The sequence below is a fragment of the Trichechus manatus genome, unplaced genomic scaffold (assembly GCF_000243295.1).
Source record: "Trichechus manatus latirostris isolate Lorelei unplaced genomic scaffold, TriManLat1.0 scaffold00170, whole genome shotgun sequence".
Classification (NCBI taxonomy): domain Eukaryota; kingdom Metazoa; phylum Chordata; class Mammalia; order Sirenia; family Trichechidae; genus Trichechus; species Trichechus manatus.
In genome coordinates, this window is record NW_004444106.1 from 1309090 (window position 1) to 1336958 (window position 27869).

The 27869-nt window shown below is 47.0% G+C and overlaps 1 protein-coding gene across 1 annotated transcript in view; it reads left to right on the top strand.

Moving 5' to 3' along the window:
• The window catches only part of KATNIP (katanin interacting protein), a 196359-nt gene that overhangs the window by 31451 nt on the left and 137039 nt on the right, over window positions 1-27869 (top strand). Inside the window, exon 3 of the mRNA XM_023741008.1 lies at window positions 21139-21215. Coding sequence (XP_023596776.1) covers window positions 21139-21215 — 77 coding nt within the window. The remainder of the gene's footprint in view (window positions 1-21138; window positions 21216-27869) is intronic.

The following is a 27869-nucleotide window of genomic DNA, read 5'->3' on the forward strand; positions in this document are numbered from 1 at the left end:
CCCCCAGAGTTCTCCATCATTCTGTCTGACTCTTGGCTGAGGGCCCTCTCCTCTTCCTGCACAATGTGCTGCCTCTGCGTTTGGAGCAGTGCAGGACCACCTCTGCCATTCGCAGCAGTTCTTCCTAGCTTCTGTTTTAGCCTGTGTTTCTTTTTACTAATCCAGTTCTGTCTGCCATCCATTTCTCAGGGATTTCGCAACGCTTTAATCTGCCAATGGCACCCTCCTTATTTTCCCAGGCTGTTATAGCTTCTAAGTGGTGTCATTTCTGTAGATTTGTGTAGGATAGGCTGATATGTGTACTTGCTCTTGGTCTTCCCTAGTTGATTCAGTCTCAATGTGACTTCTGGTTAGAGGGTTTGTTTTTTTTTTATTTTGTTGTTGTTGTTGAGAATATACAGTGCAAAACAAACATCACTTCAACAGTTACTACGTGTACAAATCAGTGACTTTGATTACGTTCTTCGAGTTGTATAACCATTCTCACCTTCCTTCTCTGAGTTGTTGCTCCCCCATTAACATAAACTCACTGCCCCCTATGGTTCCTATCTAATCTTTCAAGTTGCTATTGTCAATCTGGTTAGAGTCTTCACCTTCCTGTTCACTTTCATCTGGACAGTATTCATCTTACCATCCTCTTTCTTTAAAAGCACATTGTCCCAGAACCAGACTGAATATTCCAACTACAAACTGATCAATGTAGAATGTAGGGATAGAGGCCACTTTCTAATTAGAACTGAGTGCAAATACTAACTCTGCTCTATACTAGATTTGTTGAGTCCTTTTACCTCTCTAAGCCTCAATTTCCTCACCTGTCAAATAGGGATAATGAGAATAATACCTCCCTCATAGGGTTAATGAGAATATCAGTTGAAACAGTATATGTCAGCACTGTCCTGGCACACAGTAGATGTTATTTCCCTTTGTCTCTCTTATTCTGAGCAAATATTTCTAGTGTTCTCATTGTGTTTGCTGTGGTGGTGGTAGTTTTTGGCAACCGTACCACACTGTTAGCTCACACTGAGCACACAACTAAAAGCACTGTCATTTGTCTTGTGAACTTGTCTTGAGCCAGACTTCACTCCTAATGCCTCCCATTTTACAGGGCCTTTACCTTGGCCATGATGCATTCCATCAAGCTGCACTTGACCCATCTTTAGCCTTTAGAAATTGATGTGAACCCAGATTCCGTCATCCAGTTCGTTCCATGTGCCTCCCCTCTGAATGTCATCTGTAGACTTAAAAAACAGCCTTCAATAGCCAGATCCAGCCGTTGATAAAATTATAGCCCGAGATAGGACCAAGGACAGAATCCCATGGCATACTACCCTTGCGGAGAAGACTAATTTAGATCACTGGGCAAGATGATTAATTTGTCTAGTTCCTGTAACAGTCTGTCCTTGTGGCTTGATTATAGTAAGAATATTATCAACTGTGTATTGGGTGTTATTTACCACACACCAGGCACTGAGGTAAGAACTTTTCATATATTACTTTTATTTCTTACAACAACTCTACAAGGTAAGTATTTGTATTACGTAGGACTTGGTTAAAAAAATAATAAATTCAACCTCGCTTTAGCAGAAGGGGGACTATGTTACTTTATCAAGGCTATAGCGAGGGCTTGCTTCACAGAATCCAAGGGCAGGGATGCATCAAGTGTCAAGAACAGATGAACTGGTGTCTAGGTCCCTAGGGTCCCAGGAAGTCCTCTCTCTACAGGTCTTATCTTTGCATCTCTCCGCTTCTGTGTCATTCTTCTCACTTGGCACAAACCAGCTTTCTTTGTTCTCAGCTCAGCTGGCAGAAAATAGCCCCTACCAGCAACTCCAGAGTTCACTTCCCCCTTTAAGAGCATAGCCAGATCATCCCAGAACGTTTTAATCCAGATTTCCCAGGATTGTTGGCCTGGCTTGATTCAGGTGCCTGCTCTTGGCTCAGCCAGTTGTGATCGGGGTGGGGACACACTATCTGGACTTGGCCTCCAGGAATTTCAGTGCTGTGACCATGAGGCTCATGGGACAGGGTGGTGTCCAGAGTCTAGCTGCCCGTTTTAAAAGGGAAAGTGAGGCCAAGAATCACACAGCTACTAAGCCGGGGAACGAGGACTTGATCCTGAGGGTGTCTGATGCTGGAGCTCATGTTGTTAACGCTCTGCCAGGTGTGCTCCTTATGCTGGGCCACATTGTTCCAGGGTGTCTTTAGTGGTGGTATTGGTGGGGGCCTGGCCAGGGTCTCAGGCCAAGGAGCCCAAGGACCCACCTTGTGCTGTCACCATGGTCCAGTCCCAGGCCAGCACTCTGGAGCCCAGAGTTTTCAGTTCTGATCGGTTTGTTTGTTTGCTTGTTTCTTTGGTGACCTGGCATGCACCTTGGCCCTGGCCATCAGAGACTCACAATTTAGTGGAGCAACCTGATACTAAAGAGTGAAAGACTTCGGACTCCCATAAAGTGAGGTTCAAAGTCCAGGTCTGCCACTTTCTTGCTGGGGGACTCTGGATAAGTCTCTCAACTTCTCTGTGCCTCAGTTTTCATAACTGTAAAATAGAGATAAGAATAATACTTTATCAGTCTTTGTGCGGATTCAGTGAGAATCACTATGCTGCCACAGTGGCCAGAACAGGGTAAACGATTCTATAAATGGTAGCAGTTTTCTTATTGTTCGTTGCCATCACGTCAATTCCAACTCATGGCGACCCCATGTGTGTCAGAGTAGAACTGTGCGCCATAGGGTTTTCAAGGCTGTGACCTTTCGGAAGCAGATCACCAGGCCTATCTTTTGAGGTTCAAACTGCCAGCCTTTCGCCTAGTTGTTTGCGCCACGCAGGGACTCTGGCAGCAGTTTCTTAATTACGAAACAATGGGAAAGGTACAGGACTGCAGAGGAGAAAGCTTTTAACTCAGCCAGCAGGATAGGGGTGGGAGGGGGCCAGGGCTCCAGGGAGGAACTAACATTGAAGATTGAATAATAGAAGTAAGGGCAGGCTTGGGTAAGGGCCCAGCAGATAAGAACAGATGCAGTCACATGAACACGTACAGCAGTTGGAGGGACCAGTAGTTTGTTGTGATTGAAGCAAAGAATATATATTGGGAACAAATGAGGGTCACTGAGGCTGGTGATGCAGATTGGGGCCCGATGTAGAAAATTCTGTGTGCTCATTTATTCAGTCACTTGCCATATGTTTATCAAGTACCTGCAGTGGCGGGCACTGCCCTAGGTACACAGATTCAGCAGTGAACTAAACAGACACAAATCCATACCCTCAGAGAGCTTATGTCCTAATAATAGAGGCAGATACTAAGCAAATAAATAAAATATGAAGGGTATCAAAGAAGAAAAACAAAGCAGGGAAGGGGAGATAGGAGTACTGGGTGTGAGGGTCCCTAGGGAAGCCCTCACTGAGGGGGTGAGCAGAGACTGAAAGGAAGTGAGCAAGCCATGCAGATCTCTGGGAAGAGAGCATGTCGGGCTAGGAAACAGCAAGGCCAGAGCCTTGAGGTAGGAGAAGCTAGGTCACCTTGAAGGGATGGCAAGGAGGCTTACGTGGCTGAAGCAGTGGGGGTGAGGGGGCAGGGGTGGGGAAAGACCAGATGGTGTTGGGCCTTGGGACCATTTCTAAGGATTTAGGCTTTTCTTCTAAGTGAGATGGGAGCCGTAGGAGCATTTTGTTGTTGCTGAGAATATCCTCAGCAAAACATACACCAATTCTACAGTTTCTACGTGTACAATTCAGTGATACTGATTACATTCTTCGAGTTGTGCAACCATTCTCACCCTCCTTTTCCAAATTGTTCCTCCACCATTAACACAAACTTACTGCCCCCTAGGCTTCCCAGCTAATCTTTGAGTTGGTTGTCAATTTGATTCCATATACAACCAACCAAACCCATTGCCATCAAGTTGATTCCAGCTCATATTGACCCTATAGGACAGAGTAGAATTGCCCCATAGGGTTTCCAAGGCTGAAATCTTTACAGGAGCAGACTGCCATGTGTTTCTCCCGGGGAGCAGTTAGTAGGTTCAAACTGCCGACCTTTCAGTTAGCAGCCAAGCATTTTAACCACTGCACCAGCAGGGCTCCTTTGATTCCATATAGACAGTTCTTAAAAGAGCACAAAGCTCAAGGCAGACATTCTTTACTAATTAAGCTAAACTATTTGATTTAAAGAAGACAGAGCATATTTTTGGTTTTAAGTTTTAAAGGTTATCTCATGGCAATAGTTTCAGAGGTTCATCCAGCCTCAGTGGCTTCAGAAATTCTGGATTCCAGGAGAATTTTAAATTCTCTTATGCATTTTACCCCTTTTGATCAGGATTCTTCTATAGTAATGGTTCAGTAATTGTAGCTGGGCACCATCCAGTTCTTCTGGTCTCATGGTAAAGGAGGCAGTTGTTCATGGAGGCAATTAGCCACGCATTCCATTTCCTCCTCCAGTTCCTGACTCGTCTCCTTCCTCTGTTGTTCCAAGCAAATAGAGACCAATTGTTTTACCTTGGATGGCTGCTTGCAAGCTTTTAAGACCCCAAGCACTATGCAATGGGCTAGAAGGTAGAATACAAGCACTAGAGATTATATTAGGCCAATTAACTGGGTTGTCCCATGAAACCATAACCCTAAACCTCCAAATATGGAGCGTTTTGAGCCAGAGGAAGGATATCACCTGATATATTTTAACAGGATCTCTCCGGCTATGGGCAGAGAATAGACTGTGAGGCTAGAGAGAAGCAGGGAGACCAGCAAGGGGCTGTCATGGAATTCCCAGAAGAGAAGAAAGATGGTGGCCTGGGTCAGGGCGGTAGCCATGGAGATGCTGAGAAGGAACTGGATCCTGCATATTGTGAAGGTACAGCCAACTGGGTTTGTTGTCAGATTGGATATGGGTGGGAGAGCAAAAGAGGTATCAAGAACAACTTGTAAGTTGTGGTGAGAGCAACCGGAAAGATGGATTTGTCATCCCCTGAGATGGGAAAAAGTGTGGAAGCAGGTTTTGGGGGAAAGATCAGGAATTCGGTTTAAAACTTGTCAAGATCTCAAATAGGCATTTTTCCTGGAGTTAGGGGACAAAGCCATGTTAAACTGAATCTGAGTGGAATGTGGAACCATTGTGGTTTTTTTTTTTTTTTTAGCTCTGTAGGGGAGGGAGATGGGATAGGCTGAGATCGTTTAGTTATACAAGTAATACATGAAAACAGCTCTCTTAAATTATTTTTAACCTTCTAGTTAAGGCTACAATTCTCTGCCAATTCCTACCCTTGTCTAATCTCAGCCTTCCCATTTTGGAGTAATGGATTTGATGTGCATCCTTCCAGACTTTTCTCTGTACATTTATGCATTTGAGTGTATCCATAAAATATATGCGGTATTTTATTGAATGTATGTATTTTAACATAAATGATGTCATACTAAATGTATTTGAATGTATTCTACAAACTGCTTTGATAATTTACCTGTTCTCCCTCAACGATATGTCTTGGAGATCCATCCTTGGTTTTACAAATAAACCAAGCTCTTTTTTTTTAACCTATTGCATCCATAGCATGGTTGTTGTTGTTGTTAGTTGCCATCAAGTCAATTCCAACTCGTGGTGACCCCATGTGTGCATGGTAGAATGGCTCCATAGGCTTTTCAAGGCTGTGACTTTTTGAAAGCAGATCCCACCAGGCCAGTCTTCTGTGGTGCCTCTGGGTGGTTTTGAACTTTTTATCAGCCTTTGCCTAGTATCGAGTACTTCACCATTTGTGCCATTCAAGGAATCCCGATGGTATGGATAGACTACAGGTTATTTCTCCATTCCCCAGCTGGAGGGCCTTAAGGTGGTTTTCATTCCTCCTTGGGCACCTGTGTGAGTCTTTCTTGAGGGTGGATTCTAAGGAGTTAAGTAACCAGCTGAGAGTATATTGATGCTGTGCAGGGTTTGTTTTGTCTTGTTTTAGTGGATTCTGCCACACTGCTCCCCAAAATGCCTCTGTTAACTTACTTTCACAGCCACAGAAGGTTTTAATCAGGGGAGCCATGTAGATCTGTGTTTTCAAGCAAAGCATGCTGGCGGGGCTCTGGATCGAAGTTGCAGCTTGAGGCTGGGAGACCACGGAAGCTGTGGGTTGCTATTCTGCTCTAAAGAATGGATCAGACATACACTACTTTGAGGGCTGACAAGCCTCTCCTAATCAATCCTGTCCTTTCCTTCTGAAAATAGAGCAGCACACAAATGAAGCACCGTCTCTCCCATAGTCAGCATGCCTGGCTTCTTCCCTGTCACTCGGTTTCTATTCCTAGACCTTCTCACCAGCTTGAAGTCATCTCCTTTTGACAAACACACCAGTCAAGACATTATAAAAATGCTATTTTTTATTAGAGCAGACCAACTCCTGTCATTGGCCCCTGATTTTTCGTTGATGTTCCAGATCCTGCCTTCTGCCGCTAAACCGATACCATTCTTTGGCTGCCACCTGTGACAACATGTTCAAGGGTTGGTGCACAACCAAGGCGGTGATTGTCAACAGCCCAGTGCCTGTTCTGAGGGTGTGATAGCAACCTCTCTCCCAGAGGCAGACCAAATCTATATCCACCTGCTCTCCCCAGCATCAGTTTAGCTCAGCCACTTGCTACAAGGGGGAAGGAAAGCTGTGTCTTTAAAAAACATTATGTCATCTTTTCTTTGTATGAATTTCGGGTGGGTAATTACCTTTGTGGTATAAGGTGCCTCAGGGTTAGCTCAGGGAGTTGGATGTAGGGCCACACAATGAGTTCAGATTTTGTGCCACCGCATCATTTTAGGCACTAACATTTTTCAAGCACATATTATATGCCAGACAGTATTCTAAGTGTTTGTATTTATATGGTGAATGCTTTCACCATCACCCCAATTGTTTTTCAATTAAAAAAATTGAGATATAGTTCACATAACATAGAATTCACCATTTTAAAGTATACTATCAGTGGTTTTTAGTATATTCATAATGTTATACAACCATCCCCACTATCTAATTCCAGAACATTTCCATCACCCTAGAAAGAATCCCTATACTGTTATCAGTCACTGCCAATTCTCCCTTTCCCCCAGCCCCTGGCAGCTAGTGGTCTCCTTTCTGTCTCTCTGGATTTGTCTGCTCTGGACATTTAATATAAATGGAATCGTGTAATATATGGCCTTTTGTGACTGACTTCTTTGATTTAGCATAAGGTTTTCAAGGTTCACCCATGTTGTAGTATGTATCTGTTGCTTCCTTCTTTTTTAATCACGGAATAATATTCCATTGGATGGGTATACAACATCTTGTTCATCCATTCATCAGTTGATGGACGTTTGGGTTGCTTCCACTTTTATGAATAATGCTGTTATGACATCATCCCAGTTTTGACAGTGGAGGAAACTCAGACGAGTCCTCAGTCACGCAGCCAGCCTGAGATTCTTCCCTACGTGTCTGGCTCTGCTGCCCGGCTCTGCTGCCACACTCGCTGCTCAGCTGCTGAATGAAGACCCAGGAGTTGAGGGCCTTATATCACACACTTCCACAGACCATATTTTCAGAGTCAAAAACTGGGGTCTGTGGCCCAAGGAATAAAATCATACTTTTGGGGATTTGGGCCTAGTCTTCTTGAATTCAGGACCATTGTGGAAAATCCTGGCTGAGTCAAGATTGTCTGTTCACTTCAAAATGCATTTATCAAGTGCCTTTGCTATAATGAGCTCAGCCCTGGCCTGGGAGCTCATGGTCAAGGAGGGAAGGCATGCTGTCTCAGGCACCCCAGGAAACAGACTCTGAGGTGGAGATGTGTGTGCAGGAGGTTCATGGGGGAGGGCTCTCGGGAACAACAGCTGCCAGGGGGAGAGGGAAGCAGGAATGGGTAGAGGGAGGAGGTGATCCGTGACACAGGTGGAACATGGCCTCTCTGAGTGGCCTCTCAGGGAGCTCTGGGGCAGGCTGGCCCTTCAGACATGTTCCTCACCGAGTCAACGAGCCTGGGTGTTTGTACCCCTGACGTCGACTGGTCTCAGCAGGCATAATCATGGGCAAGACAGCGTCCTTCCTGGGAAGGGACACAGCTGTGAGTGACACCATCAGCACTCCCCAAGGCCAGGGGAAGAGTGAGGGATCTGGCTCCACACCACAGCATCCACCACACACCTAAGCCCATGACCACGGTAGCTTTGATAGTGCTCTGATAGATGGGTCTGGGAAAACGCTGGAACTCAGCTGAAGGGGGGCATCCCCCAGCCTGGAGCATGGTCAGCAGAGAAAAGCAGCATCTTAACTGTGCCTTGAAGCTCAGGACTCCAAACCTGCCCATCCAGCTGCTGGCACATGATTCTCCGCTTGGTGCCTCAAAGCTTCTCAATGCAGCATGCCTGAGCCACACTCAGGCCAGCTGCTCGCCTGGCCCTTGCCTCTTCATGAATGACACCACCGTCCCTCCAGTTACACAAGGCAGAAACCCCAGAGTCAACCTCCGTATCCCCTTCTCCTTTGCCTTCTCTTTCCAACCCATCGCCAAGTCCTATGTCTTCACCTCAAAAATGTCTTCTCCCTGCCTGCGCCATGTTACTGACACCTCTTGTCTGAACCATCACAGCAGTCTCCTAACTGCTCCCCAGCACCCACTCTGGGCTCCCTCCACCCTTTACTCAGTGTGGCCAGTCACCCTTTTAGAACACAAAGCTGCTCACAGCCCTTATTCCACCCCCACCCTCCACCCCAATAGCCTGTCATGGCATCCCATGGGTCTTGGATTAAGGGCAAGACTCCCTGTGGATTTCGTGGTCTGGCCCTGCTTAGTCCCATGTCATCCTATGCTCCCCTGCCCTCCAGGCCCCTACCCCAATGGCCTTCTCCTGTCCCTTCTGCTCTCTGTGGTTGTTCTTCCTACATGGCCTCTGCCTGTGCCATCCGCTTTGCTTAGAACACTCCCCAGTTAACTTGTTGATCCTGCAGATTTCTGTTCTGTGGTCCCCCTCAGCGATGCTTCGCCTGGCCTCCATAGTCATGTCTCCCCTTTGAAGTCTCTCGTGGTGGCACCGCGCACCCACTTCAGAGCCCTTGAAGTGGCTGACATCGCACAGTTGGTGGTGGGGTGACATGTTTAAAATCTGCCTGGCTCACTACAGCCGCTGGACTGTAAGTCACCTAAGGCAAGGGACCGTGGCCTGGCATGGAATAGGAGGTGCTCTGTTAATCTGAAAGAAGACAGGAAAGAAAGGAGGAAGGGAACACAAGTCCCAAATGGATGGAGTGAGAGGGAGCCAGCAGGAACTTATTCCTTTACATTCCTTGAGCTACTTAGCTCATGTGGCAAAAATCATGTCTGTAGTGCGTGAGAGTGAATTGAGTCCGGGACCCCTGAGTCCCACTGTGCTGGAATGTGAGGTTTGGAGTGCGAGGCTTCATCCCTGCCTAAGGCTTTCTGGCCACTTAGCATCACTAGCAGAAACAGGTTTTGCTCCTCATTAGGCTTAAAGCAAGCCTGAATGTCAGCAGCCAGCCCTTCTAGCTGATCCCTGGGATCGGCCAGTATGCTCTGCCCACTCCCCAGCCCAGCCCCAAGCTAGGCTCCAGGATGCCCTGTCCTCCCTCATCCTCTCAGTGCCTATCCTCTCCTCTGTAAAGCCTGCCCCAGCACAGGTGCTCACCTCTTCTGCAGCACTTACCACATTGCATTGTTGTTGTGTGCCAATTCTGACTCATAGCGACTCCATTTGATAGAGTAGAACTGCCCCGTAGGGTTTCTAAGGTTGTAATCTTTACGCGAGCAGACTGCTACATCTTTCTCATTGGAGCAATTGTTTTTCTGTTTCCACCTCTCTGCTCCAAGTTCCTTGAGGACAAGGATTTTGTCTTCCTTCCTTCCCACAGATACTTTGTAAGCTCCTTGTATGTGCCAGGCCCTCGTTCTGGCACCGGAAAGTACATCGGTGACACACACAAGAAGAAATCGGCACTGTCTTTGGGCTCGTGGTCCTGGCATCCTCCTGGGGGAGACCACAAATAAGCCAACCAAGGGATACTTCCAGAGAGTGTGTAGTGCTACCATGGCGAGGAAGCCGAGAAGGCCTGCAGTAGACAGGAGAGGCCCCTGAGGAGGTCTGGGGCCAAACACACCCAGGGGCAAGGAGGAAACATTCCAGGGGAAACAGCAAGTGCAGTGACCTTGATGGAGGAACAGCCAGAAGGACTAATGAGTGATGGTGGGGGGAGGGGGTGGTGGTAGAGATGAGGTCAGAGAGGGTGGTAGAGCCAAGGTACCATCATCTCTGCCTGACCCTTTGCACCATGCCCAACCCATAGGAGAAGCTTAAGGCATATTTGTAGAATACATAGGAAGGGGCCTCTGAGTGCTCGCTCCTCTTTAGGGGGCTGCTCCCGGGCCCAGCCTGCAGGGAAAGTGTGATCCTGGCGAGAGATACAGCAGGGAGTTTCTTTCCCTTAGAAGGAAAGTTCTCTGATGCACAGCAGATGGATGGAGGCAGAGACTGGTGGACCAGAAATTCTGTGGCTGACCCCTCACTCCCTCCCATTAGGCAGAGTGGCCGGTCCTGTGGGGTGGGAGGCTCTGACAAATCGAAGCTGCCGTCAATCAGTTTCACGAATAGCACCAGCCTGGGAGGGGAAAACTGGGTACACTCTCTTCCTCCTCAGTAGTCAGAGGTTGTATCGGACACAGGCCCTGCTTCCAGGGGTCCCTGCCAGCCTGAGCCTCCTCCCAGGATCTCAGGGATGAGGTGTAGGAGGAGCCTCCACCCTTCTACAAGCAGGCCCTTTGGAAAGGTTCTGCCCTGCTCTCAGCCTTTCTCGACACACTTAAAACCTAAGTATGATGATGTCACATCTGCTCAGAACCCTTCTACGGCTTCCTGGCCACCTCACCATGGCCCGTATGGCCCCACCACCCTCTGGCCACCTGTCCGACTCGTCTCCCCCACCTCCCCCTCCCCCTCGCTCCCTCTGCTCCAGCCACGCTGGCCACTGTGCTTCTCCTCAGATGTGCTGAGCATGCGCCCTCCTCCTGGCCTTTGCATTTGCCATTCCCACCACCTGGAAAGCCCTTTGATCCAAATATCCCCATGGTTAACCTCCTTCACTTCCTTCTGGTCTCTCTTGAATATCACCTCACCAGGGATGTCTCCCCTAACCACCTTGGCTAAAAGAGCACCTCTGTTCCCTTCCACTCTCTCTGCCCCCTCTGTACCTTCTCTTCTCATCACCATTTGACATACTGTGTATTTTCCCCGTCTGTCTGCTCTCAGTAGAATGTGAGCCCTGTGATAGCAGAGACTTTGTTGTGCTTCCTGTTGTGTCCCCAGCACCTAGGTCAGTGCGAAGCCGGAGTGGGCGTTCAACACGTGTTGAATGAATGAATAGATTTGTAGAGTGAAGTCAGCACTGCCCACTTCACAGAGTTGCGTGAATGTGAAAGTTCCCAGCACTGTGTTTCCCAAAGTGTGGTCTGCATACCCCTGCTGCAGGTGACACGTGAATATTGACTGTTTTAGTCGGTCTGTACTTAATGTCTACATTGTTGTTGTGTGTGATTACTGGATTCCAACTCACAGCGACCCTATAGGACAGAGTAGAACTGATCCCTAGGGTTTCCTAGGCTGATATTTTTATGGGAGCAGATCACCAGGTCTTTCCTCCCATGGAGCCACTGGTGGGTTTGAACCGCTGACCTTCTGGTTGACAGCTGAGCTATTAACCATTGCACCACTAGGCTCCTATTTAATGTTTGCAGTTACCGTCAATTTATGGCAAGAGATAATGACTTTTCATTTACGCCAGTAATATAGTTTCCTTATAAAAGTAAACTCATTCAAGTTTTAAAAAAAGAGAAAAACTTCTGAACTTGCCTGCCTAAAAGATAATTTATAATACACATCCAATTTTACAAGAAAAACTTTGAGAATAAAAAAAAAAATGCTAGCTGTTGTCTATCAGATATGTATTGAAAATGATTTTTTTTAAGTGGCTATGTAAGAAAAACATTGTGTTTATAACAATACAGCATACTGTGCCTGGGGTCCAGCAGGAAATGCACATTCTGGACCTGCCCTAATAGTCCGCAAACTCTGAAACAAAGTATACAATCTCAAGGTACATACTGGGAGCAGTAGATACAGGTACATAGCAGGGTGGGTCCCTAGGTGGTGCAAACGGTTTGCACTCAACTTTTAACCTAAAGATTGGCGGTTCGAACTTAGTGGTATAGCAGAAAAAAGGCCTGGTGATCTTCTGTTAAGATTACAGACAAGAAAATCCTGTGGAGCAGTTCTTACTCGGTAACCCATGGGTCACTATGAGTCAGAAGTGACTTGATAGCAACTAACAACAACAGCAATAGGGTAGGAGAGGGTACTAGTTTCCTATTGCTGCTATAACAAATTTAGTGGCTTAAAACAACCCAAATTTATCATTTTACAGTTTGGAGTTCAGAGACCCAAAATCAGTTTTACTGGGCTAAAATGAAAGTGTTGGCGGATTTGTGTTCTTTCTGAAGGCTCTAGGGGAGAGTCTGTTTCATTGTCTTTTCCACCTTCTAGAATTCACTTGCATTCCTTGGCTTGTTGCCCCCGCCTCCATCTTCAGTGGCTGGTTGAGTATCATGCTGCATCACTCTAACACTCATTTTCTGTAGCCAGATCTCCCTTTCCCTCCCTTTTATAAGGCATCAGCTGCTTTGCAGGAGAAACACGTGGCAGTCTGCTTCGGTAAAGATTTACAGCCTTGCAAATTCTATGGGGCAGTTCTACTCTGTCCTATAGGGTCACCAAGAGTTGAAATCAACTCAACGGCAGTGGGTTTGATTTTTTTTTTTTTTTTTATTACTTTGGGCTCACCTAGATAATCCAGGATAATCATCCCATCTCAGGATCCTTAATCACATCTGCAAAGTCCCCCTTACCATGCAAGGTAACATATTCACAGGTGCTGGCGATTCAGACGTTGACATCTTTGGGGGCGTGGGGATGGAGTGGGGGCCGTTATTTAGCCTACCACAGGTAGCAATAACTTTAAGTCTAAGATATTTGAAAATTAACCCAAACTCTCCCTTTGATTATCCATATGGCATGTGCACAGCAGGTTATTTTGTTGGGAATTCTAGCCCAGGGGGTGGGAAATTCAAATCTTTGCGGCACTGCTTTGTGTTGTTGCGTTCCATCTCTAGGGGGCAGTGTGAGCTGTCGGTTTGGTCTGTTGCCTTAGCTTCTGTTCGCAGTGTGAGCACATCGAATGCAGAGTATTTGTTGTTACTTTTTTGAGGATGGGAATACATCTGATATGTCAGCAAATACAGTGAAAAGCAGGTCCAGAACTAGATTTTTTCACCCAACTGACAGGTATTAAAGTCCCAGCAATGCTGAGACACAAAGAACAGAATCACAGGGAAAACAGAGGAAGAGGTGACATGCAGTAGGTTTGGAAGGAAGAGTAGGAATTTTGTACTATGAGATACATTTGAGTCATCTCTTATTGTGGGCTTGGGGCCATCATTAAGTACATTCTTTTAAAGTATCTTTTAATCCTCTATTAAACACCTCTCTGAGCCCTTAGACATGGCACAGACTTTAGATTCAGACACACCTGAGTCATTGCCCCACCACTGTATCAGCCAGAACCCACTCAGATGTGAAGCACACACACACACACACACATGCACTTCAGACTGACTTGAGTAAAGAAAGAAATGTATTAACTCATGTGACTGAAAAGTCTAAGATAGTGCTGGCTTCAGGCATGGCTGGATCTGGAAGGGTAGAACGGGAGTGTTAAAAGGATCTGATTTCTATCTAGTCTGTCTGTCTCTCTCTCCATCCTTGATTTTTCTGCCTCTGTGTCGGCAGATCTCTCCATGGAGCATGTAAAACCCAAACCAAACCAAACCCATTGGTGTCGAGTTGATTTCGACTCCTAGCAACCCTATAGAACAGAGTAGAACTGCCCCATAGGGTTTCCGAGGCTGTACATCTTTATGGAAGCAGACAGTCACATCTTTCTCCTGCGGAGCAGCTGGTGGGTTCAAACTGCAGACCTTTCAGTTAGCAGCCAAGCCCTCTAGCCACTGCAGCACCAGGATGCCTATGGAACATGAAAGGATGTTCGTAATTATGACCCTCATCAGTTAATCAAAATGGCTTTTTCCTTTATGGTGGTCCCAGTAGCTCTCAGCTCCTATCAGCTAATAATTCTAGGGGAAGAATATAGGACTTTTCCAGTAGATTCAACCAGCCCCTAAATTGAGTTTCCTGGCCCGGCTTGAGGCATTTGTCTAGCCCTGAACCAATTGTGTATCCAGGCAGATAAACACACTGATTGGCCAGGCCTAGGTCATGTGCCTGCCCTTGCTTCCACCCACACCACGTGGCTTGAGAGTGGAGGAGAGGTGGTTTTCCAAAGGAAAACTGAGGTAATGTAACCAGAAAAAAAGGAACAAATGCCAAGCCGACAAATCAGCAGATGCTATTGACACTTAGAGGCTTTGTGGCCTTCAGGCAGTTTGCTTCAGCCTGCAAAGCCTCAGTTTCCTCATCTGTAAAATGGGACAATGATGCTAGAGCATAGGATTATTGTGGAAATTAAGTAAACATCCACAGAGAGCAGAATCAGTGGCAGTTAAGGCAGCCTGGAGAGCTGGCTCCAGTAACTAGAGCATTTGTATGCCATGCAGAAATCATCCCTCAGCAAAGATGTGGTGCTCTGAGGGGATCGAGCTACCTGACTCCGGGGGTGAGGCAGTGCTCTGTGAACTCTGCAGTGCCCCCAGATGCAGTGTTCTCAGGACCTCTTTGGGAAATCACAGTAAGTTATTGTTCTTCTCTGCTGGGACCTGACACGTGCAAGGTTAGGTCCCCAACATTCTCAAGCCTGAAAACCAACGCCAAGATCACTCGCTCACTCGCTTCTTAATGCAGCTCAGGTTTTGGCACTCACTAAATCAGCCCTGTTTAGGAGACTTCCAGTATTCTGGCCTCAGAGGAATATGCGATCCCTGAAATATAGACTCTATCAAGCGCATTTAAGCGTTAACTAATTCATGATGTTTCTTTCCAATCCCATTCCCCTCCCAACCCACCAGAGACAATTAATGTGTCCATTGAAAGAATCCTCCACCTTCTCTGGAGCCAGCACTGGGGATAGAGATGATAAGGATAACAGTAGTGACAATGAGACATTGTTTTCATGTTCCATCCAAACTCCGTAGACCCTTTACTATATTTAACTCACACCTCCTAAGCACCTGTCACCCAGCTTCTGGCCAGTCCAGGAACATTTTGTGCTTTGTGGGGCCCCCAAGCCTTGCACATGCTAATACTGCTGCCTTTTTTGTTGCCCACAAATGTTTCAACTTTCAAATCCCAGCTCAAATGTCTCCTCATTTGTTCACTCACTCAACCAGCATTTATTGAGGGTTGATCGTGCGCCAGGCCCCTTTCTAGGGGTTGAACAAAACAAAGTGCCCATCTTCATGGAATTTTCATTCTAGTGCTGGGGACAGCTGATAAATAAAAGGCATAATCAATAAGATAAATTAGAGATTATGCTAGTGGGGAGATTGGGAGCGGAGGTGTATGTGCACAGCTTGCGATTTTAGACAGGGTGGTCAAGGACGGCCTTGCTAAGGAGGTGAGGTCCGAGCCCTATCTCGAGGGAGGTGAGGTGTCTGGGTATTTATCTGGAGAAGAGCATTCCAGGCAGAAAGCATGGTGACTCAACGACCCTGAGGTGGGTGTGAGCTTGTGTGGTGAGCAACAGCTAGGAGGCCCGCAAGGCTGGCTGATGCTGGAGTGAGGAGGAGGAAGAGTGGAGTGGGGGAGTGGGTCAGAGAGGTGAGTCAGGGCCTGAGGCCGTGACTGAGTGAGGCTGAGCAGAGGAGCCTCCTGATTTGACTTCTCTTTCCTCAGGACCCCCCTGCCTGCTGTGGGAGAGCAGAGTGCAGGGGCCAGGGCAGGAGCACTGGGGGGCCCTGGGCCAGGGTGGTAGGGCATGGGGAGAAGTGGTCAGATTTTGGATGTGCGGTTTTGTTTTTTTTTATGACGGGCTGAGGGGTTGGATGTCAGGTGGGAGAGGGTTGGCCTCAGAGGCTTTTCCCAGCTCCCCAGCCTCGCCTGGCCTCACCCCTTGGTGCTTCCACAGCCTTTTGTTCAGACCCTGACACTGAATCCCCCACGCTTTGTTTTCATCATCTGTCTCTTTTTTGGAGCTGCTCCTTGGAAACCCTATGGGGCTGTTCTACGCCGTCCTATAGGGTCGCTATGAATCAGAATGGGCTCGACGGCAACGGGTTTAGTTTTTGTTTCTTTTTGGGTCCCAGACACCTTTGGTGTTCTGATGGAAGCTATGGACTCTCTCCCCGGAGAAATACTCTTGTTCATACACACAATTTTGCATTCAGTTTAATGATGTTCTCAGAACCGCCTGCAGGCCATCCCTGGCTGTCCTAGGCATCCTGGGCCCTACGCTTAGGGACCCTTGGTCAGTGGGTGGAGTCCATGGCCTGGGTTGCTTGACTGGCTGCAGTTCCAGCCTGCTGTTGCATAACGGCAGGGGGCCCCATTCACAGGAACAAGCATGAATGGTGGCTCGGGGTCCTGCAGTGCCGCCCCTGACTGACTGGTGCGTACAGCTTACTGGAGCCTCTGGGTACCTGAAAATACACAGCGCCAGAGCCTTTGCTGAGCCCTGATTGCGTAGGTAAAAGGGCCCATAGTAAGCACTTGGTAAATTATTGAGAAAGCAATGACTGATAAACTGGGTGTTTTACAAAGTTCTCACACCTTTGTAGGGTACCTTAAAAGTATTAATACTCTCATTTTATAGTCAAGAAAATAAAGCCCCCTCAAAAAGAAGTGTGCTGTGCCGGGGAGAGGCATGTCTGGTGGCTACCCAAGGTCATGGTGAGGGTTAACACCGAGTTAGGGGTTAAAATAGTACCTGATAAACCCGTTGCTGTCGAGTCAATTCCGACTCATAGCAACCCTGTAGGACAGGGTAGAACTGCCCCATAGAGTTTCCAAGGAGCACCTGGTGGATTTGAACTGCTAAACCTTTATAGTTAGCAGCTGTAGCTTTTAACCACTTCGCCACCAGGGTTTCCGGATGCTAAGTGTTTATTCAACCTTAGCAATTATCATCGTAACACTAGGCAGTCGGGAAGCCAAGACTGGAGCCCAGGACTGCCAGCTCCCCTTGTGATGTTCCTTCTGCTTCCTAGTGTTGCCCAAGATATTGGTTTTTGCCGACAGCAAATTATAATATGGCTGGGAACCAATAAGAACAAGAAAGAAAAGGATCCTAATTCACTTTTACTTTTATCCTAGTTAATCCTTATAGCAGCCCTATGAAGTAGGCATTATTAATGCTCCCTTTTTACAGACCAGGAAACTGAGGCCCAGAGAAAGTAAGTGGCAGAATTCTGGGTTCACCCGCAGGTCTCCAAATTCCCAGATAATTAGTGAGCAATGTATTTAGTTAAATGCTAACAACTTAGCACTTAATTATATACTATTTTGTACTGTATTGTATATAATTTAATACTAATTGCAGGGTTTCAGAATGAACTGATGTGAGTGGGGACAAGAATGGCAAGGGAAGGCTTCATGGAGATGTCGTGAATTGAGTTGGGCCTTGGAGAGGATTTGAGTGGAGGCTGGAGTGGGGATGGTGGATTTCTGGAAGTAGAATACAATGCTTTAAAGTATCAGGGTAGTCCTGAGCATACTGCGGGGAGGGGGGCAAGACTGGGATAGTGCCATTTAAATAATGGAGTTATTTATATAACTGATATATAACTGCCGGTCAGTGGGAGCTTTGTAAATTCCAGGTACAGTGCTAAGTCCTTTGCACATGTTGTGGCATCCCGTCTGTTGCTATTATCATCCCCATTTTACAAATGAAGAAACTTGAACCCAGGACTGGACTCCAAAGCTTATGTTCTTTCCAGCCCAAATGCAGAGAGGTGGGAGGTGGAGGTGGGAGGGCATTGCTACTCAAGAGTGGTCCATGGGCAGTGCCTGGGAGCTTGGCAGACTCTCGGGCCCTCCCCGGTCTGAACCAGAATCCTGAACCAGAATCCGCATGGCAACAAAGTCTCCAGGGGATTTGTGTGCGTATTAGCATTTGAGAAACACAGGGCAGGTGCCTGATAATGGGTGGCTAGGAAAGCTGGCTAAGAAGTTCCACTGGAGATATATCTGTGCTCTTCAAGTTTTTCTGATGTCGTCTCCCTCGTAGCAGAGGAGAATAAATGCATTCCCAGAAAGTTCGAGGTGAAAGGCCAGGGCAGCCCACCGCAAGCTGAGATGCCTTTGAAGTCTCATGTTTCATCTAAAAGTGTCATTGAATGTTTCATTCCATACCGTAATATATCAATGGTCATTTTAATATTTCAAAATGGTTATGTAAATTACCGTGGAGAAGGAGTCATGTTCCAGCCAGGTACGTGGAATGGGTTTCCGTGTATCTTAAATGGGTAATAATAACCACTTCAAGGACTGCTGCGAAGATCAAAGAGAATCATGTATATGAAAATGCTGTGCAAACTGTCTGCACGATACACATGTTGTTATTCTGGAAAGAACCAAGATCCTCCCCAGACCCGGCACCTTGCAAGCCAGCTCTCCTGAGGGCTGAGGTCTCAAGTGCTTCATGTCGCGCTCGGGATGAGGCAGGCCCAGTCCTGGGGGAGGACAAAGTCACCTCCTTGGGCATCTCAGGAAGCCAGGAAAATGAGGTGCTAGAGAACAGGAAAAGCTATTGCTAGCTTTGCTGTTTTTTCCTCATAATTTCATAACACCAACCTTGTTTATTATTGCTCACTTCCTTGCTTGGCCAGATTAGCCAGTGGGAAAGCCCCAGTAAAACTCAGAAGTTTTGTGTACTTGTTTCAGAGATATCAGGAGGAGAGAGATAGGGTCCTGCATCCTGTTTCCAAGTGGGCCTAGGGAGAGGGGGATTCTGGAAGGAAAAGTAGGGTGGCAGGGACAGAGGTGAGCAGATGGCAGCAACCTGGGTCCTGCAGGAAAAGGAAAAGAAAGAGGTATTGGGCCGTCAGCTCTGGACCAGGAGTGACTCTCTGGGCTTCCCACTCAGAGGGCCCTGTTTCCTCGCAACTAGAAAGAGAAGTGAACACAGAGAGGGAGGGGGAGAGAGAGAGAAAGATAGGTAGAGAGAGACTGACTACCCAAAACTGAGGGCAAAGGAGGAAGGCAAGCCAGAGACTGAGCAGGCAGCGGGCTGCGAGGGCAGAGATTCATTCAGTGCCACAGAAGCCAAAGGAAGAGAATTTGGAGGACTGGGTGGTCAGCAGTTCCCCATGGCCCAGAGCAGTTGAAAAGGATGCTGACGAGAAGAGGTTATGGGTCACCCTTGGGTAGGGTACTGGTAGAGTTAAAGCCAGATTTTGAAGAGTTAACATGTTCTCTTACTTTGGACATGTTACCAGGAGGGACCAGTGCCTGGAGAAGGACATCATGCTTAGGAAAGTAGAGGGTCAGTGAAAAAGAGGAAGACCCTCAATGAGGTGGATTCATAGCGGCTGCAACAATGGGCTCAAGCATAGCAACACGTGTGAGGGTGGTGCAGGACCAGGCAGTGTTTCGTTCTGTTGTACACAGGGTCACTGTGAGTCGAAACTGACTCGATGGCACCTGACAACAACAACATGATGATCATTGGGATTTTCATGCAAATTGCATTTCTGTTGTATACATCCTACTTTCCATTTGAAACTGAATTTCTATAACTTGCTGTAACTTGTGACTAGTACCAAGTTTATATGGTAGCTGTAAACCATTCCTTGGCAAAAAGTTATTTAGGAAACATAGTAAATTGCAAAGCATTGTTTACAGTATGAACCCGTTTTTGTTTAAAATAATATGTGTGTGTTTATATGTGTGTTTATAAATATGTATATTATGAACAAAAAGAAAATCCAGAGGAATATATATCAAATAATAATAGGGATTTTACTGGTGTACACATGTTACATTAAATATCTGTAGTTTATTATACGTTAATCATACCTCCATAAGCCTGTAAAAAATTATAATAAGAGTTATCTCTGATTGTGGGATTGTAGCCTATTACTTTTAATGCTTTTGACTGCAAATGACATGAACTCAACTGAAACTTCTAAAGCAATAACTGAATAACGTCTTCAGGCATGTCTGGATCCAGGGGCTCAAATTATATCATTAGCAATCTATCTCTTGGATCTGCTCTTTTCTCTACTGGTTTCATTTTCAGGCAGTTCTAGGCCTGCATCTCATCAGCTCTTTCCCAAGAGTATCAGCAAAAGTTCCGCAGCTGATGTTCAGGGACTCAGCTTGGGTCAGTGAATCGCTATGGATGGGGGAAGCACAATGTTGATTGGCAAGACCAAGTCAGTGACCCAAAAGGAGAGCAGGGGAATTTTCAAGGCCATCTAAGAAAGGCAATTGAAGGGGTCGAATGATTTCCCAAAGGAAGTCCAGAATCTTGTTGCCAGAAGAGGCTCAAAACAACAAATGCCCACTCCAAAGGGGCCTTCACTCACTGGGTCATGTACTTCTGTAATAGTTGAGTTGTGTACAAGAAGCGTAGGCCCTGGTGGCACGGTACTTAAAGAGCTCGGCTGCTAACCAAAAGGTCGTTAGTTCGAATCTACCAGCTGCTCCTTGGAAACCCTATGGGGCAGTTCTACTCTGTCCTGTAGGGTCACTATGAGTAGGAATAGACTCAATGGCAACGGGTTTTTTTTTTCTTTTTTTTTTTTTTAACAAGAAGCATGTGTTTTTCTTGTAATGGCAAGGAAAAACTGAGATCCCCTTTTAAACAACTGACTTGGATTGCATTTAGTTATGATAGTTGAGATAATAATTAACGAGTGGTGGGGAAACAGTAGAGCCTCAATCTTGCGAGAGCCCTTGATTTTATAGAGAGGGCACAGGAGGAATGAACAATGGCAGTTGTGTGTGTACAAGACCCACTGGGCCATCAGGCAGGCAGTCTCTGGGGTTCTGAGTCGCCAAGTGATGCGCCCAGGGAGCTGGGCTTTCATCAAGGTCGGCCTCCGCCCCTCGGCCTCCTGCGCAGGGTGTGCGGCGCCCCGGCTCTCAGTCAGAGCTTCCCTGTATTCCAATATCACACTGCTCTGTTTCTTCGTTTCAGGGTTACACTAAGGACATGGTGACAGACTTTGATGAGAAACATGATGAGTATTTAATATTGCTTCAGCAGAGGAACCGGTAAGATGAAACTGCTCGACGGTAGCCCTTAATATTAGCCAAATAAAAATCCTATTTAGATTTACTAACAGTACAGAGGCCCTGTTTCAGAAAGGAACGGTACACAGAGACACCCTCCACTCGGAGGCTTAGAATATCACCTGTAATCCCAGCTCCTGTTTCCCCATTCACTGATTTAATTGCTTCTTTTGATTGAGCTGTAGCAAGCTGTTCGGCATGTAAGTGCCACCTCTTGCCTCCTGCTTCTGTTCCAGGAGAAGGTGGGATTGTCATGAAAAGCTAGAATTTGGCAGAGCCTGTGCATTAGTCACCTGAATAGCCCAGTCTGTGATCTTGCAGGCTTTGAAATCTGAGCCTGTCATCATGCCTTGTTATGTGACGGTGGAATCATTTTACATTCATGTTTGTGGTTGATCGATACTTCTTTTACCATTAGTTAGGATGGGTTTTGACTCTGGACTGCTGGTTCTTGAAAAAGCCTGCAGTACATGCAGTGTTCAAGGTGAAGGCAGCATGCCCTGGTTTGAAGGAGGCTTCATCTCCTCAGATGCCTTTGGAAGACTGAGGAAGTTCATTGTCAGTTCACTGTGAGTTTTCTTCAGCTAAAGCTTTGCACCGAGCTGGGTTTGCAAATTCAGATGCTAGGAGGGGCCAGGCAGGTATGAAATGTGAGTGAAGGCAGCTGAGTGAGGACAGTGGGCACCCAGAGCTCTCACATCCAGCGGGTGTTGTATGGTAACGCGGGTCCAGATCTTCCATGTTTTCCAGAGACGCTGATGATCTGGATTTGTGTTGTGATAGCTCTCAAGCTTTAAAATGTTGGTAATGAGTTCAAATTAAAACACAAAACAAACATAAGAATGCTGCAGATCCCACAAAACAGGTCTGCGGGAAGGGTTGGGAAGGGGAGTGCTAATTTGGGCCTTGCCTTTGTGGTATGGGAGTGGACTTGAAGTCTTCCAGGCAAGAGAATCTGGTGTTGATCAACAGGGACACCAGTGGCACATTGCTTGGGATGAGTTTTCATGGTGCAGGATAGCCCCATGCATTGTAGGAGTTTTGTATCCGTGCCCACCACCCCCCTTGCTTAATTCCACTGTGACTCCCCAGTCTCTGTGACAACAGCAACACCCGCTAGGGAGATGGTACCACCCCCAGTGGAGAACCTCTAAACTAGATATATTCGCCAGGACCAGCCAGAAATGCCATGGTGATGTCCTCTACACCCAGCTGCTCCATGCTTATCTCCCATCATCCCAGGGACGACCCCAAACTAAGAGCAGAATGCATGTGCTGATTCGACCAACCTGGGTTTTTATCATCATTAATGCCACGGAGCAGGATGTTTTTATTCAGTCTTTGGCCAGCTGGATGATGCCACTGAACACCTGGGTGATGGTTTAACCATTTATATGTGATTTGTCTGGGAGGAGAGTGTCATAGTTCTTTATGAGCAAATTGCTCTCATTAATTGGGGGATCAATAAGTGTGCGATCAAAGGGGTACCAGCCAAGAGCATATACGAGAGTCTCCAGAGACAAGGTCCCAGCACAAAGGCAATTAAAAATATATATCATTTATGAGTTGCCATAAAATTTGGGAGGAAACGTTGTCACCCAGAGAGAGCTGGCTTGATCACAGGAAATTAGAAGGCAGAACTGAAAAGAAATACTTTGGAATAGAGACCTATCAAGAGTGGGAGTGCTTCTGAGCCATCATCGCGCCAAGCTTAAAGGCACTTTTTCCGGAGTGCCTGCCGCCAGCGCTTCGCCCCATCATTTCATTTGATCTGCACGCTACCCAGTGAGGCTGATAGAGTTTTACAGCCATTTTACAGACAAGAAAGCAGAGACCCAGTGGTAGGAGTTTAGTATCCCTGCCCACCACCCACCTTTCTAAATTCCACTATGACTGCCCAGTCTCTATGACAACAACAACACCCATCTACATTTCCAGAACCCACTAGGGAAGTGTACCACCACTAGTGGAGAACCTCTGACCTAGTTGTTAGGTGCTGTCGAGTTGATTCTGACTCATGGAGACCCCATGTGTGCAGAGTAGAACTGTGCTCCTTAGGGTTTTCAAGACTGTCACCTTTCAGAAGCAGATTGCCAGGCCTGTCTTCTGATGCACCTCTGGATGGGTTTCAACTGCCAACCTTTCAGCTAGTAGTTGAGCGCTTAACCGTTTGCATCACCCAGGGATTCCAAAAGGTGAACAGTTTGCATAAGTTCATGCAGCAAGGAAGTGGTAGAGCTGGGCTGCACTTTCTTATTTACTTTTTATATGGCATTGTCATAAATTGTCAAGAGAACAGAAAACATGCCAGGGTTGTCAATGGCCTTAAGTTCGCTAGAGAGGGGTTTTGTGGGAATAAACTAGTTTACTTGGAAACCTAGTTGCATGACTAGGTAGATAACCAACTTCTGAACTTTACACTGTGCACCACGAGAGATGAAAACCCAGGACAGGGCTGTGCCATCATTGAGTGAGGTCTGTCCAGAACATAGCTGCCCAAAAGATGCTGAGTGACTTTATTCTTTCGTTTAGCTGGATTTCACTGAGTACCTTCTAAGTAGCTGGCATTACACTAATGCAAAGAGGAACATCAAGATAAGGAAGACAGGCTATATACTTAGTACTCATTTTTTATAAGAGACAGAAGTCCAGGAACTTAACAAGAAAACTTATTGACTCATGTAATTAAGAAATCCAGGGTGTGGCACTGGCTTCAGGCATAGCTGGATCTAGGTGACATGCCACCAAAATCAGCTATTCTCCATTTCTCAGCTCTGTTTTCCCATGTTAAATTTATTCTCAGACAGGTACTTCCTTCATGGTGGCGAAGTCAGCTACTGGAAGCCCCACAATTACATCCTACCCCAAAGGAAAGAGAGCACTTCTTTCCTAATAGCCTAGCAAACATGCTGAGGAGGGTTGCCATTGGCTTGGCTTGGGTCCCATTCCCATCCGTGAGCCAGTCAATCACCGTGTGTGGTGAAGTGGCATCATCTGACTGACCACCCCTTGCCACCCCTGAAGTTGAGAGACAGAGTCAGTTCTACCCAAACCACATGGAGTAAGAGAAAGAGTGGAACAGGTCCCGAAAGGAAATTTGAGGGAATATTTTTGGAAGATGAGGGAGTGCTGCTGGGCAGGCAGAAAGAACGAGTATCCACCACACAGCCCTTGCCCTTGAGGAACTCCTTGGCTAGTGACGGGGTGAGCTCAGAGCCACCTGTAACTATGTCAGAAGGTAAAAAGTGATCACGTTCTCCAGGAGAAGGGGTCGGGGAGAGGGAGGAGACTCTGGAAGTCTGGCAGCCCGATTTCATCACTGCACAAGCACACAATGCTGCCACGCCCAGCAGACTCTTGGTGATTCTGGTCACTCATCATCATGAAAGATGAAATCACACCCAACAAGGCTCACCAGACAGCAACCAGAGTGATCAAAGGGCTGAGATGTGAGGAGCGACTGAAAAGATTAGGGCCCTTGTATCTGAGGAGATGACGGCAGAGAATTGAACTGTGGAGGGTGAACACAGATTTGTTCACTAAGAATTCAGTGACGGTATTATCATTTGTTCCTTGAAAAAGGTCATTTGAGGAAAACATGCCCATGAAAGAGTGAACCCAGTGCTCCACAAGGAGATTCAGGCTGACAGAAGGGAGGAGAGAACTGGCATCCACTGGGGGCCTTATACAAGCCAGTCTAGCAGGAGCTTTAACCCAGCTCAGAGTTCGCTTTAACCATGGGTCATCCTCACAACAACCCCCTGAGGTGTGGGCATCCTTACTCTTTTTGACAGAAGAGGAAACAGGCCCCGGGAGGTGTGGTGACTTGCCAAGGTCATGCAAGCTGGGAGAATGGCAGAGCCTGAGGAACTGAGCTGCATCCTCCATATACCGCCCCCTCGACACACATGGGTGGGAGTTGAGATCTCTGCTCTGCTGAGGTGATACCCTGGAGGACAAATACCCGGCCCCATGGGCTGCCCTGTGTCGACCACTGCCCACCACCCCTCTATCCTTCAAGGCTGGGCTCAAACACCACCACCTCCAGGAAGCCTCCAGCTGGGAGCGATTGCTCCCTCCTCTGGACTCTCCTTGCTCAGAGGCCCTGTTTTGTGATGTCTGGTGTTAGACGTGGGAGACAGCAGGGAGGAGTGGGTGAGAGCACAGGCTCTGGAGCCCCATGAACTGGAATTTAAATCCTGGCTCGGCTGTGTCCTTGGCTTTCTGACCTTGGGCAAGTTCATGTATAACATGGGCCGATGGTGGACCTAACGCCGAGGCTGCTGAAGGATTAGGTGAGATGAGGTACCTGAAGGCCCACAGTAAGCCCATCACCCAAGTCAGCTTTTCTCCTGCTCCTCCTCCTCATCATTTTAATATTAAAAATGCTTTCTCCCTGAGCTAACATCCAGATAATCCCTAAATGCCTGACCCTTAGAGAACCCCTCAGTTGACACTTGGGGAAACTGAGGTTTAGAGGAGCCATATGGCTGGCCCACAATCACACAGCTGCAACCACAGAAACCAGTGATCAGCCAGTCATAAACCCAGTCACAATTAGGCCAACGTCCCGTAAGCAACCCACACACCTACCCCTTGTGCTCAGCTAAGTCCTCCCCCCGAGAGGAGCATCATCCCGACCACCTCAGCGTGCAGCTGTGTTGTGTCCCCGTCACACACCCTTATGACACTCTGTACCCTGAGCCTCACTGTGCCTCCATGTCCTCATCTGTGCACAAAAGCTATTCAGTGTTTCCCCCCAAAGGTCACTGCAGGGACAAAATGGAAGCAATGCATGTGATGGGCACAGGACTTCAAACCAGTTAGAACCCCTGCTGAGAATTTGCATTTCCACGCCAGATATACTGAATCAGAATCTACATTTTAACAAGATCCTCAGGTACTTCTTACATGTAATAAATTTTGAGAACCACTCCTCTACTACCAGTGTTCTCAGAATTGGTCCCTAACCAGAAGCGTTAGCATCGTCTGGGAACTTGTGTTAGAAATGCAAATTCTCAGCAGGGTTTCCAACCCAAATGAGCCAGTTGGAAGCTCTGGATGCGCATCACATGAGCAGTTGTTATGAGTGTTAGGATTCCCATCCATGCCCTCCCTCCCCTGTGAGGCCTCAAGGTCCTTGAGGCCACTTGTTCAAGAATGGGGATGGAGAGCCCTCCACACAGTTCCTTGCACTGAGCTTAGATTCCAGGGAGGGAGACGAGACAAATACACAGATAAATCCATAATCCGGTATCAGGTGGTGATAAGTACGCTATGGAAAAATAAAACAGGGCAAGAGAATAGAGTGTGGCTTTTTATGCAAAGTAGACTATCAATTGAGAAAAAACATGAATATTACCAGTGCACGCTCAGCTGCAGTAGGGCACTCCTTTAGCGACGCCTTTCACAGTCTGAATAATTATCTCCTCATTTATCAGTTCTATAAATCCACATTTTCATAAATCATTCTGCTTAAAGAGAGGTCCGCATGGAGTGCCAGCCCCAGGTTCCAGATGAATGTAGCATCAGGACACAGGGTGGTCTCCAGGAGGGAAGTTGAGGCAGGTGCTCTGCCTGGGAGATGAGATTCCTGACCTGCTCTGCTACACGGCCCTCCCATGGCCTGGTCCCCCCACTCCCTCTCTGGAGGCTGCTGGTGCCCATAGCATTCTTGATTGTTTGCTTTGGCAGCACAGCTATTGCTGTGTTTGGAGACTGTCGCTTAGTTACTTGTGTTTTCCTTTGTTTTATGCTGTTGCCCAACGATCAGGTATCTCTCAGGCTTCAGAGGCTGGCAAGAGATAAGCAGTCTGTAATAAATGTTCCTGCCACAGCTGTTGAAAAGATGGATGTATCAGCAGCTAAAACATTAAAAAACAGAGAAATGGCCCACAATGCCACCACCCTAATTCAACAACTGGCTTAATTTTTACATTTATCACTGTCCACTCTGGGTCCACAAACAAATACTTTCTTCCAGCTTTGCACTGACCATGTATGTACTGTTTTTATTCTACTTTACCTTTCTCCCTTCGTGTTTTGAGAGTCTTCACAATTATAGCGGCTGCATAATATTCCAGCTTCCGCTTCCCTAGTGTTGGACATTTCAGTTGCTATCTTAGTCATCTAGTGCTGCTATAACAGAAATACCACCAGTGGATGGCTTTAACAAACAGAAGTTTATTCTTTCACAGTCTAGGAGTCTGGAAGTCCAAATTCAGGGTCCCAGCTCCAGGGGAAGGCTTTCTCTCTCTGTTGGCTCTGGGGGAAGGTCTTGGCATCAGTCTTCCCCTGGTCTAGGAGCTTCTCAGCACAGGGACCCCAGGTCTAAAAGATGCACTCCCCTCCCAGTACTTCTTTCTTTGTGGTACGAGGTTCCTTCCTTCTCTGCTCAGTTCTCTTTTATATCTGAAGAGGTTGACTCAACATACAACCTAATCCTGTAGATAGAGTCCTGCCTCATTAACATAACTACCTCTAATCCTGCCTCGTTAACATGAGGTTAGGATTTACAATGCATACGATGATCACATCAGATCACAAAATGGTGGACAACCACACAGCACAGGGAATCACGGCCTAGCCAAATTGATACACATTTTTGGGGGACACAATTCAGTCCGTAACAGTTGC